The sequence below is a fragment of the Vipera berus genome (assembly GCF_964194415.1).
Source record: "Vipera berus genome assembly, chromosome: 13".
Taxonomy (NCBI): domain Eukaryota; kingdom Metazoa; phylum Chordata; class Lepidosauria; order Squamata; family Viperidae; genus Vipera; species Vipera berus.
Genome location: NC_138216.1, coordinates 15,697,202 through 15,711,146, shown reverse-complemented (window position 1 = coordinate 15,711,146; position 13,945 = coordinate 15,697,202). Strand labels below are relative to the sequence as shown.

The 13,945-nt window shown below is 44.4% G+C and overlaps 1 protein-coding gene across 1 annotated transcript in view; it reads left to right on the top strand.

The window, feature by feature from the left end:
- LMF1 (lipase maturation factor 1) overlaps nt 1-13,450 on the top strand; it is a 113,265-nt gene extending 99,815 nt beyond the window's left edge. Inside the window, exons 7-8 of the mRNA XM_081338113.1 lie at nt 685-797; nt 6,558-13,450. Of these exons, the coding sequence (XP_081194239.1) occupies nt 685-797; nt 6,558-6,732 (288 nt within the window). The 3' untranslated portion in view covers nt 6,733-13,450. The remainder of the gene's footprint in view (nt 1-684; nt 798-6,557) is intronic.
- Nucleotides 13,451-13,945: the final 495 nt, after the last annotated feature.

Below are 13,945 nucleotides of genomic sequence, written 5' to 3'. Positions count from 1 at the left end.
ATATTGTTTCTCATTATCGACATGTTAATCCTTCTGAAGATTCCCAGTAGAAGCTTTTTCTAGCTGACACGTGTTTTCTAACCTGTCTACAGGTAGTCCTCGACTTAACAACAGTGATCACTCAAAGTTACAACAGCACTGAAAAAAGCAACTGATGACCATTTTTCAGTTGCAACCTTTGCAGTGTCCCCAGGGTCACGTGATCAAATCCGGGATGCTTGGCAACTGGTTCATGTTTATGATAGTTGCAGTGTCCCGGGGTGTGTGTCATGTGATCCCTTTTTGCGACCTTCCGACAAGCAAAGTCAACAGGGAAGCCAGATTCACTTAGCAACCGGGTCACTAGCTGAACAGCTGCAGTGATTCACTTAACGACTGTGGCAAGAAAGGTCATAAAATGGGGCAAAATTCACGTAATTGTTCTCAGCACCCGAAACTTTGGGCTTAAATGTTGTCATAAGTCGAGGACCTACCTATAATCAGTTTAGAGCTCCCATCTGTAATAAACACATGAAATATGGGGTTTTTTTTCTGCATATATTAATACATTGCTTTATGTTCTATTATTCAGAGGCTTCCAGTTCACAGGTTTGAGTTAAAATTCATTTCATTTTCATCGCTTCTCAAAATGTGTGTTTTCTTCCCTCCCTCCCCCCCACCCCCCCTGCTCTCTTTCTCCGCAAGACCTACGAGCAGAACGAGTGGATCATTCACTTAGCCGGGAAACTCTTGGCCAACGAGAAAGAAATGTTGTCTCTTCTGGCCTTCAACCCATTTGAAGGCAAGGCACCACCCAAGTAAGTCCAGTTCAAGGGGCATTTTTTTTATAAAAATAAAAATAAACGTTTACTAAGTTTATTAATAAAGAGTAAAAGAAGCAAAGGAGGGGGAAAAACAAGGAAAAAGCGAGCAAGAAAGAATAAAAAGAAATGGAAAGAGAAGTTTCCAGTTTCCTTTGAAGCAAATATAAATACAGTAGATTTTCAAAATTGTCTCTTCATTTTTGATTACAAAAAAGCTCACTCTTTTCTATTATATTTTTCTTCTAATCACTAAACCACAAAGTCTCAATGCATTTTTTTTCCATTTTATGCAAAAAGCCTATAAAGGGTTTCCAGTCAGCAATAAATATAGACATTGTTTTTTCTCCCATCAAAAAAGTCAGTTCAGCCATCTCCGCAAATTCCATCATCCTCACCAACTATTCCTCCGTTGTGGGTCTTGTCAAACCTTTGAGCACATAATAGCATCACTGCGGTTGTCACACAGAAAAAGGAAGATCCATGACTTGTTTCTAGTTGCCTTTCCATTAATCCCAAAAGAAAAAGCTGTGGTTTCAGCTTACTTTAACCTTTAAAATCTTCAGAATTGTTTGTCCAAAAATTGGGGGGGTTGTTTTTTTAACATATTCACTAAACAAAATGTCCCTTCTGCTGTTCACTTTTCCAGCAAAGATTCAAAGTATTTCATTTATTCTAGACAGTTTCTCTGGTGACAAAGGAGGGGCACCTCCTGATCAGGGAGATCCTTTTTCTAAGTATCCTGTCACGCAGATACCTTCTAGACAGAGTCTTGTCCAGATCATAGAACAGGGGTCTTCAAACCTGGCCCTTTTATGACTTGTGGTCTTCAACATCCAGAATTCCTCAGCCAGTGTGCCTGGCTCAGGAATTCTGGGATTGAAGTCCACAAGTCATAAAAAGGCCAAGTTTGAACAGCCCTGTCACAGGACATAGACTAAGAGATTTGGAAGGGACCTTGGAAGTCTTCTACTCCAACCCCCTGCTCAAGCAGGAAATGGTTCTCCAATCTGTTTTTGAAAGCCTCCAGTGATGGAGCACCCACAGGTTCTGGAGCAAGCTGTTCCACTGGTTAATTGTCCTCACTGTTAGGAAATTCCTTAGTTCTAGATTGCTTCTCTCCTTGATCATTTTCCAACCATGGTTTATTATCTTGCCTTTTGGTGCTTTGGAAAATATTTTGACAACCCCCTGTTGTTGTAGGAGCCCCTCAAATATTGGAACTCTGCTATCACGTCTCCCCTAGCCTTTCTTTTCTCTAGACTAGACATACCCAATTCCTGCAAATGTTCTTCATATGTTTTAGCCTCCAGCCTCCTAAATATAAAACCCTAGTAGTAAGACCACAGCTGGTATACTGCAGCCAATCTTGGCCACCATATCACAAAAAAGATGTTGAGAGTTTGGAAAAAAATCAGAGAAGAGCAATTAAGATGATCAAAGGCCTGGAGACTAAAACATACAAAGAACGGCTACAGGACTTGGGTTTGGCTAGGACGCTGAGCTTGTCGATCGGAAGGTCGGCAGTTTGGCGGGTCGAATCCCGAGTGCCGCGTAACAGAGTGAGCGCCTGTTACTCGTCCCAGCTTCTGCCAACCTAGCAGTTCGAAAGCACGTAAAAATGCAAGTAGAAAAATAGGGACCACTCCGGTGGGAAGGTAACAGCGTTCCGTGCGCCTTTGGCGTCCAGTCATGCCGGCCACATGACCACGGAGACGTCCTTGGACAAGCGCTGGCTCTTCGGCTTTGAAACGGAGATGAGCACCGGCCCCTAGAGTCGGAAACGACTAGCACGCATGTGCGGGGGAACCTTTACCTTCACCTTTATCTAGTCTAAAGAAAAGAAGAAATAGGGGAGACATGATAGCAGTGTTCCAGTATCTGAAGGGCTGCCACAAGGCAGAAGGGGTCAGCTTGTTCACCAGAGCACCAGAATGAAGGACGAGAAACAGTGGTTGGAAACTGATCAAGGAGAGAAGCAACCTTGAATTAAGGAGAAACTTCCTAAAAGGGAGGACAATTAACCAGTGGAACAGCTTGCCACCAGAAATCGTGGGCACTCCCATCACTGGAGGTTTTTAAGAAGAGACTAGACAACCACCTGTCTGAGATGGTATAGGTTCTCCTCCTTGAGCAGGGGGCTGGACTGGAAGATGCCCAACATCCCTTCCAGCTCTATTCTATTCTAAATACCTGTGTTTCTGTTCTCTTCGCTCTTTCCAGAGTCAACATCTTTTTTGTATTGTGACCAGAACTGGATGCAATATTCCAAGTGTGGTCATACTAAGGCTTTGCATAGCATATACATGGAACACGGCTGAATTGGGGTATAAACCTTGCCCTGCACCTGGAATGTTTTTCCTCTTGCCCTCACACATACTTGCACACATGTTCACACACCAAATGAAGTCTTCCAAAGGAGAGAACACATTTGTGGGCCTGAATTTGTTCACCATACTTTTCCATCTGGGCCTGGTGTTTCGTAAAGCTTAGTTCACTCATGTGGGTTCTCTGATAGTTAATCTCAAGAAGAATTAAAGTGTTAGAGAACAAAGTTGACTGGGATGCGTTGGACACTTAAAAATGAAATTAGATTGTGGTGTGGCTTGTTGCTGCCGTGCAAGTGCAGTAAAACAGAAAATCAAAAGCAGATGACTGGCTCTCTTCTGTAAAAAGAAAAAAAGATTAAAACATGAGATCATGGTGGGAGTAAACTAACTGTGTGTGAAACTTGACTTGGGGAAAGGGACATTTGCAAAACATCCGGGCACAAAATATTAGGCCTGGCTCAAAGTTCATAAAGCAGCTTAGTCCTCATAAATCTTAAAAGACTCCTTGTTTGGGCTACAGGAGGAATTAATAATGCGATTTAGCTACATGATTGATAGAAAGTTTTGTTCAAGTGTGAAAGGACAATTAAATTTCGATTAAAAAAAATCCAGGTTGCTTTCTCCTCCCCCCCCATTGCCAAATGAAGCTTGCAGTGCAGCAGTGTCTGTTCCCAGGTGTGGAGGAGTTGTCTAAGGCAGCGGTCTCCAACCCTTCTAGCTTTGCAGACCGATGGGGGGTGGAGGTGGGGGAGAGGGGATGCTTCCACGTGAGCGGGTTCGGGTAGCTACATTTGCGCAAGCAGAGAGCACACGCGCCTGCTGCTCGCATACATGGAGCTGCACTCTTGCCTGCCCGTTGCATGCACAAGTGGAACTGCGCACACGGTCCGCTTCTGAACGGGCCACAGCCCCGGGGGATTGGGGACCCCTGGTCTAAAGAAGCCGTTTCTCTGGATGTCTTCCATGTCCATTTTGTTGAGATGTGGTTAAGATGGTTAAGCCTCTATCTCAGTAACTCTGCCTGCAAGAAAGGCCCACAGTGACTCCAGCATTTCTACTTAGAGCGAGAGCAAAGGATGGAGGATGCCTGAATGCTGCCTGAGTTCCAGAGACAGTCTGGAAAGATGGACCTAGAATAAGAGGAATCCCTGGTCCACAAGTCTTCCCGCCCCATTTGTGCAAAGGAACTCTTCAAGGCCTGTGCATGTAGCCTCCTGCTGCTCCAGGTCAACTGAAGAGAACATGGTGTTCTCTTGTGTGTTCAGCTAATTAGGCAGGGTTGAAGCATCTCCCAGGAAAGGGCAAGTGACATCGTACGCATCTTGACGTTATCACACAAAGGAGGCCTATTATGTCATTTGCGACACTGCGACTGCGTCCAGACCACTGGTGGTAACAAGCACATGGGGAGGTTGGAGACACGTTACGCTCGGCTGGGTTGTGGTCGCTAGTCTTGACCTTGTAGAAAAGTCAGTGAATGATCTGTGGACACGTTTAGGAATATCAGACATTGCTTCAAACCATAGTTTATGGTTTGAGCTTCCTCTTCGCGGTTGCAGCTCTGTATGGTGTGTAATGGGTTTGCAGATTTCTTGCAGTTGAAAGCACAAGGCAAAAACAGATTAAAAAAGGAAGGGAAACATATAACAATGATTTTTTTAAATCATTTGGCTCGATCAGCAAATCAGGTCCAAAGCAGATTAGGGCTTTAATATTATGTGTGGGAACTTGATTATTATGTTACATCAGGATATGGATTATTGGGCTTCAGGCAGCCCCTGCACTTTGCCACTCTCATTTAGAGCAGAGGTCCCCAAACTTTTGGGCACCAGGGACTGGTTCCGTGGAGAGAGGTTTTTCTGTGGACTGGAGGGTGTGTGGTTTTGTGTGCTCTCTGCATCCCGCGGATGGGGCTTTGCTTGTTTGTGCGGACCGGTTGCTGGCATGCCGCGGCCTGGTACTGGTCCACGGCCTGGAGGTTGGGGACCCCTGATTTAGAGTGCCCGTTTGGCCTAGTGGTTCAGGCCTCAGGCTAGAAACACCAGGAATTCTAGTTTCACCTTAGGCACACACCCAGCTAGGTGACCTTGGGCCAGGCACTTTCTCGCAGCCCTAGAAGGAGACAGCGACCAAGCCCTTCTGAAATCTTGCCGAGAACATTGCAGGAACTTGTCCAGGCAGTTGCAAGAGTCAAAGACCGATTCTAATGCATGGAAAAAGAGAGACTGCCTCATTTAGGGTTTAGCATGTTGTGCATCACCAGCTACAAGTTGCCCTGTGCAGCTTGATCCTTCTTGTCAATGTCAGGAGTTTTCTAGGCACAATCCCTCTCCCACTGTTCTTTCATTGAACAAGAAAAAAACAACACCCCAGCCTTTGCATAGGCAAACATTTTACCCACCCTGCTTGTCTCCCATTCCCACCATGTGTATGTGTGTGTTTGTCTGTGCACTTGTGTTTTCCCTCCAAAAACACCTCATCTGTTCCAGAGAGAGAGACAGCTGCCTCCTCCACAGCCGTTTTCACCTGTCTGGAAGGTTTAGCCTCCAGCCATAACAGCTTAGAGACGTTTGCAAGATGTCATTGTGAGCTGATGGCTGGTGGCATCTTCGCAGCACAGCTGTCCCAGCCTGGAGGAGGAAGCACGGGAATGTCCAGGCTGGGAGGAAGACGGTTTTGGCAGAGAGAAAGTGAACCTGCTCTTCCATGACGGAAAGGATATTCAAGATCCTGCAAAAGCAGCATCTGTGGGGAGTGATCCCTTTCCTTCCTTCCTTTTAGCCTTCTTCCATGGAGGCAAGGGCTGCCCCAATTCCTGCCTTCCCTCTTCTCCATCTCGACCTTTAGTCCAGGGATGTCCACAGAAGTAAAAAAAAAAAAAGGTACAACACAGGCAGACCTCAACGACCATAATTGGGCCTGAAATTTCTGCTGTGAAGTCAGTTTTGCCCCATTTTACGACTTCTCTTGCCACACTTGTTAAGTGAATCTGGCTTCCCCATGGACTTTGCTGGTTAGAAGGTCGTAAAAGGGGAACACGTGACCCTGGGAACACTGCAACTCTCATAAATAGGGGTCAGTAGCCAGGCGTCTGAATTGGATCACCTGTTCAGGGGATGCTGCAACGGTCATAAATGTGAAAAATAGTCATAAGTCACTGTTTTAGTGCTCTTGTAGCTTTGAGTGGTGACTAAACCAACTTGTAAGTCGAGGACTACCTGTATTATCTCAAGTTGACCCCCACCATCTATGGGGCAGGTCAGGTCGAATTGTTTCTCCAAGGCCTGATCCTGTAACAGAAGGGACCCAGATGGGTAGTGCCCTATTTGGAACCAATTGCTCCAAAAAATCCAGTTTGCTCTGTTTTGCTGAAGGAGGAATAAGCAAGTTGCTTGGTTCTCATTGCAATGCTTTTGCCTCCTTGCAGGTGGGTTCGGGGAGAACATTTCAGGTACAAGTTCAGCCGGCCAGGTGGGCAGCACGCCCAGCAGCAGAAATGGTGGATCCGTAAGAGGCTTGGACCCTACTTCCCGCCTGTCAACCTTCAAGGACTGAAGAAGTTTTTCAAGGCTCGAAACTGGCCTGACCCGAAGCAGAGTTGAGCAGACCCCACAGGAGATGCAGAATTACCACCTCTTCTGTCTTTGGCCCTCCTTTGAGTTGTGTGCGTTCTCTGTTGTCAATAATTCACAGCAGGGCAACCACCAGCCCTCTCTAAAGCCCACCAGGCCAGGGATAAAAATGTCGGGATTTCTTTTCTACATGTGGGAGGTTGAGGCTGAAATGGATGCTCTGAACATTACTTGGAGATGAAGGGGGGGGGGAAATGAAAACTCTTTGTCAATCAATAGGTTTTAGCTTTTCTTACCCTCTTGATTAGCCTAACAGGAGGACTTTTCCAAAGATCAGCCAGGTGTAGACATACAAAATGCAATAAAGGGATGTGTTAACAGGCCCTGAATGTTAGCAAAATTAGCAGCGTGGGAGGAGGTAATCTTTGTGATGAGAGGGAGCGCCACTGGATATTCAGAAGGTAAAGGATTTTTTTTAAAAAAGGAAAACTTTTAATCTAACATCTGTCTAGAACAGTTGAACGTTTAGTTTGATCACACAGAAATTGTTATATTAGATGTACCGTTTAAATGAAATTTAACTTCTGTCCAAGACCCAGGGCTCTTTTTGTTACAGAACGCCCAGAATGGAGTTTCGGCACCTTTTTTGGATGGAACCTTGTAGGGTAGGCAAGGCGGGTTGTATGATGTGTGTGAGTTCCAGCACCTTTTTCTTTTACAAAAAAAGCACTGCCAAGACCCAACAACTTATTTCCCTCCCACCAACTTTTGGAAGAGTGAGATCCTCCCTCACCTTGTAAACAAATAAGGTTGCAGAAGCTTGGATTCAGGGATCACAAAAGTTGTTGGTTCAACTGATTTCTGCCTAAAGTCAGCTTAAATAGGTCAGTGATCTTTTAAGCAGCAATCATACAAAGTCATAGATACAAAATTGAAGTTGAACGCAAAAAGGCTAAAGCCTCATGAGATTTCATGGAGTTGTGTATAGGTCTACTGAAATGTTGCTCAGCTCAGGAATTTTGGCCAAGCTAATTTGCACACGGACAAAAGCAACTGAATACTACTGCTATAAGGTAGCTTTAATTTCATTTTTCGGTCCTTGGGCGCCATCTTGTGTTGATTTGGTTACTACATCAGTAGGACAGTAACTAGGAGGGTAAGATGTCTTTGCCCGCTCCTTTCCTTCTCCTATATTTTCCCCTCTGACATCTTTCCCCTCTTTCTCCAGCACAGCCTCTGGGGAAGCGAGGCAGCTCCCACCCAAGTCCTGAATCAATCCCTTGCAAAAGGCAGCTGAAATCCAGTTGAGGGCTGCTGGTTGAACCAATTAGTGCTTGGTTTGTGAGTACGTTTTGCCCACAACCCACTGGGGATTCTTTAATATTTTTATTTGGCATCTGTTTATATCTGAGCACAGTGCAAGACCAATTTTTGGGAAACCTAAGGCAAATCAAACTTTTTTTAACAAAATCTTCGTTCAAGAACAGGCAGCATTGAAATATACCCTTAATATTCAGAGTTCAAATTCATAGAAAATTCTTTTTAAAATCTTCTATTTTTCATTTACTCTCTACCGGTGGTCAAAATTTGAAGGAATTTGTCCAAAGGACTGTGTACATTCTGCTTAATATGTATTTTTAGATCTAATGAGGTATCTGGTTCTCCTTACAATGGGACTAATAGAACACAAGGATCAATCCCACTTAAAATCTTCATATCCAGAAAAATCTCTGTTTCACATGAAAAAAGTTATCACTCTTTTTCTAATAACATTTCCACCTGATTAATACACCATAAACTTTATTAAACTGAGATAAGTGAGAAGCTCAGCTCTATAAGACTGTCTAATTAAAGCCATTTGTCTTCATTGCTTCATTGAAATTGCAGGCAAGAAATTCTATACAGGAATGAAGAAGAATGGATGGCATTAATTGGCCAATGACTTTTAATCCATGCAACTTCCAAGAGCATTAAAGTCACAAAAACATTCTCCTTTATACTCCTGTTTGTGAGGGGTTATTTTTACATTAAAAGTGAAGAGTGGATTCCTTCTCTTTCCCCTCCTACTCCTACTTGGTGCCTTAATCAGTAGGCCAGACTCGGGAAGGGGGTGTCTTCTAAATCTAGTAAAATCAGTAAGATTCTTCTAAAATTTATCTATTTCCCATACTAAGCTAAGCTCTTCAGCATTGCTGGAGACATCTCAGTGGGCAAAACAAAAAAGGTGGTGGTGAAATCCTATAATATCACTTGGGAATAACAGAATAACAAAGTTGGAAGGGACCTTAGAGGTCTTCTAGTCCAACGCTGCTCAAGCAGGAGACCCTATGCCATCTCGGACAGGTGACTGTCCAATCTCTTCTTAAAAGCCTCCAGTGATGGAGCACCCATAACTTCTGAAGGCAAGCCCTTCTACTGGTTTATTCTCACTGTTAGGAAATTTCTCCTTAGTTCCAGGTTGCTTCTCTCTTTGGTTAGTTTCCATCCATTGTTTCTTTCTTGCTTTCTGGTGCTTTGGAAAATAAGTTGACCCCCTTCTTCTTTGTGGCAACCCCTCAAATATTGGAATACTGCTATCATGTCACCCCTAGTCTTTTCACTAGACTAGACATACTAGGCAAGTATTCTTCATATGTTTTACCCTCCAGTCCCCTGATCATCTTTGTTGCTCTTCTCTGCATTCTTTCCAGAATCTTTTTTATATCATGATGACCAAAAACTGGATGCCGTATTATCCCAAGTGTGGTCTTACTAAGGCTCTATAATGCGGTACTAATACTTTGTTTCATTTTTCTATAGTCAACAGGCTTCAGGTAAACCAGTTTCTACATGTAAGTGCCAGTTGCCAATTCTTTACACGCACCTTGAACTCTACAACTTTGATTGTATAATTCTGGTCTGTATGATCCCATCTACAGTTGTGCAATTTAAGCAAGCAGTTTCTGACTGATGGTTCCAAATGATAGGAAATATCAATTTAAATATTATTGGGGGGGGTGGTGTCACAGGGAGGTTACCTGTGTGTGAAAATCCACACTTTGCAGAGCCTCAGAGTATTCTGTTCACAGCCATTCCTGCAAAACCAATTAGTTTCATGAGAACTGGTTAACAAATAACCTTGGGCTGCAAAACCTCAGGTTTCTGCCCCCAGGAGCTGCGGGTTGAAAGGTAGAGAAGAAACTGCAAGCCTGGGTGAAAACCAGAAGTGTGTGAGATAAATACAGATCACTCTCCAATGAGTGGGACCAAGCCTGTACTAACACAGCTCTTCCTTCCCTTTTGTAAACTTGAGAGGGTGGTTCGTCTTTTTTTCCAAACTCCCATCATGTTGTTGAAGGACAGCATACCTTCTGCCCACCTGGGCTTGGTGTGTTGATGCAATTTTGCAACAAGCAAAACCTGGCTAGTAAATGAAACCTTTTTAAGCTCCGCACTCTCAGTAGGTAACTAACCAAAACCCATATTTTGCAAACGCAGTCACTGGATCTGTACGTGATCAGGCTAAATGTGTGAACATATCCTGCGTGCAAGGGCAGGTTATTTAGGAGAAAAGAGGTAAGGAACTAGCAAGTAGAGAAAGAAGTAGGGCCAGGTTTTGGAAGTAATAAGAGTTAAGATGGAAGTTGCGTGTTTAGTCTGGATACGGTGGTTGGGGATGATTGTGGTGGCTTGACAAGAAATAAGCATGGATATTGCAAAGATGGCTTGGGCCTGCATGGGTGAGAGCACCATTGTGGTCTGAAATACAGCAGAGAGAAGCAAGTTTCCGGGCCAAAATTTGAAGGGAGCAGAACCTGTCAAGGGGAAAGAATCAGCAAAAGTTCCATCAGTGGCCAGTAAAGAAGGCTGAAAACTTCCTTGGAATCATGGTTGAAAACATTAAGCCATGAAGAACAAAGCACCTGCTTCAGGAAAGGACTGTGGAGCCCCTGGATGCCCTCTGAGCTTGGTAGCTCCTTGCTTGAATTGAACTGAATTGAATTGAATTTGCTTGATCGCTTGTCTCCTTAGTAATTCTTTGGCTGGGGTATTCTTGCCTGCTTTCAAACAGAATTCCTGCAAGCAGAATAGCAATTCCTGCCAATAGAAAACAATCATATAAACAAGGAAATCCCCAAGGAGAAAACAATGCCTCCATCAACGGTGGCAGCAAAAGTGGCTATATCTAAACAGAGTAAATCCCACACTAGCACTGATAGTGTTACATAGCTCGGTAATGAAATGTCTGGAAGAGACACCCACGCTCAGAAAGCACCAAGGACTCCAGAGTTCAACCCTTGGCTACAAACACTGTCTCCTGTTAGATCCCTAGGATTTTCTGCCTTGTAGCATAAAAAACCCATTTCCCAATTGCTTGGGCTCCTCTTTTTGTAATGCAGGCATCCCGTGACTGTTGCAATAAATATGGTTCTCCAAGGTTGTGCTTCTGTCTTAGAATGAATCTATGACAGAGAAGAACTTTCCTTCTTGTTGGAAGATGTTATTTTGGGGAGGGGATCCAGAGACCTACTGGGCATAACCAGTAGTATGGCATCACCAGCAACATTTTTATAAACCTTCTGCAAATCCCTCTGTTGTTTAATGCAAAATAGATGTGCTAAGTTAAGTTAAGTTAAGTTTGGATGCTCCCATTTTATCCCATTTCCCTCGGCCAAATACAAGCAAAACTGAATTGCCAGATTACTCATTGCATAAAGAGGAGCCTAATCCAGCTTTGGCCTTTGGAATCCACCACCGCTTTTGCTAGCTATGGGGATCGCACTTGATCTGGTGAGCACAACTTATCTTCCTAGATCAATTGCCAGGGAGAGCCAGGGACATCTCCCGCCAAACTATCCCACAATGCTATTGATGAAAGAAGGAACTCCACATTGAGATAACCTACAAGGAGCAACAACAACACATCAGACATCAATGGATGGGCCATCGGAGAGCAGCTGTGCAGGGATTTGGTTCTGGACCCTTGAAAAAGGTAGGAGAGGGAAACGGTCGCTTGGTCCTGGGAAAGTAGAAAAAGTGAGAAGGAGAACAGGAATTTTTAAAAGGGTTTACTGGGAAAATCAGCCTTGAACAAACTTAGAGCTTCAGAAGGATACCACTCCAAATAATGGGGAAGTCTTCTAGAAATTAATTCAGGAGGGAGCTGGGCTTGGGGTCAGCCTTACACCCCTTGTCCCCCACCCCTTTGGAATCCTCACCTGGTTCTGGTATACTAGCAAGGGGGAATTAATGCTTGTATTTACACTTTTTGGAAAGGAAGAGGTTACAAGAGAGCAAGCAGGCACAAAACGGGGAACACACATGGAAAAGAACATCTTAACTCTTGTCCTTTGGATGCATCAGATTGAGGTCTTGCCAAGGAGGTTAAAAAAAAAAGACAAGCCAGTACTTGAGGGGCTGTCAGAGAAAAGAAGACTTGTTCTCCAAAGCCCCTGAGGGCAGGGCAAGAAGGGTGGAAGCCTGTTGAGAGAGCCAACCTAGTATGGAGAAATTTTCCAACACTGATTGCAATTAATCAGTGCAGTAGCTTGTCTCCCAGAGTTGTGGAGGTTTTCAAAAATAGACTGGACAACCTTTTAACTGGGATGGTATAATGCTCCTGCCTTGAGCAGGGGTTGGACTAGAAGACCTCAGAGCACCTTCCAGCCCTAAAACATATTCTATGACGCTGGGCTTGGATGGTCCACAGCAGGGGCTGAACTGGGCTGGCCCTTCTCACAAAGCCGGTTGCCAGCCCTGGGCCCATAGGTGACGCCCTTGGGGGAGGCCTGGAAGCATTCAAGTTACTTTGAAGTAAGATGAACGGCCTATACATTTTATAAATAACAGATTCTTTGCAGAATCTTTTTTTTGGTTAAAGAACACAATAGTTTAAAATCCAGTGCTGCTTTATTCTTATGATGAGGTTTGTTGGGGTTTTGCTTTTCCTGCTATTTGGAACTTTGGATTCATTTATTATTATGAACCTTAGTCTGTTGCCATGGAAATTTAGCTTATACAGAAGAAGAGCTGCATGGGGGAAAAACATACATTTGGGGATTCTTGCAGGGATGTTTGCTGTCAAGCAGCCTTTGGGCTGGCTGTGCATCAGGTTCCCCCTTCCATCTTTTGCTTCTCCCTTCCTGATCTGTCCAAAGGAGCCCATCGGAAGCCCTTCTTTACCCCGGTGCCCATCCTCGGCTGCTGCACTGAGCACAGATGTTGTAACAACTCACAGCTGCAGGCCCTGTGAAGAGAGGCACCATCTGCACTGGCTTCACTGTGATGTTTTTTAAAGATGAGATTTCCAGCTGCCTCTCCTAGCCCTGGCATGGGAGAAAGTTATTGATTGCCGAACAGATAAAGGTGGTTATTAAATTCTTGATTTCCCCTGGCTTCTGACTTGTACCTATCTCAAAGCCCCAGGATGATGGCCATTCTTTCTTGACCTCCTGAGTATAAAAATAAAGCTGTAGAAAAATAAAGCACAATTATGCTCATTAGAAGAAATATTTGGAAATATAAAGGGTCCTTTAAAAACAATAATCTCATCCAAAATAATCCATCTATCAAGGACTGAACATGCTAATTAGTCTAGGGACATCCAGGAGGGCAAGGGGCAGTGTTGTGTAGCCGGTTCTTTGCAGGCAATAAGCAAGACGCAAGGTTCCAACAGAAACATGCTTTATTGGAGTCAGGCAGAACAGAACTGAAACAGAGGCTGCTGCGCAGCTACTTATACAGTTGGCCACTAGGCGGTGGCCAATAGGTTTAAAGGAACCCATTCCTGCCCCAAATCTACCAATGATATTCCTGGAGACAAGAAGTCTGGCTTGGTCCGTAGCTGTTACACAGGCACACCATTGAGTAACCGTTAAGCAGCATTTAAACAGACGTGAATCAGTACAAGCAAAAACCCCAATACATTACACCCCTCCCCCTAGAATGTACACACATTATTTACTAACATAATCTTGAAGATATTTTGGTGGTCTACGAGCCCACTCAGAACACCTGGGGGTTCCGGGAAACTCCCAGTCTACCTGCTTGCCTGCCGAGCTAGGTAGACCAGGACTCTTGGGTTCAAGTGAGTCGAATTGACTCAAGTTCCTTTGGCTGGCCATTCCTGGTCGGCCCAAACCAAAGTCCAGTGGAGTAGCTGGGTCAGCAGAGTTGCTGCATAGTTTGGGTTGCCCTTCCCCGTCTGGAGACCCAATTTGAACTTCCGGACTGTGTCCATCTATGGCCACCTCCCCGTTGCAAT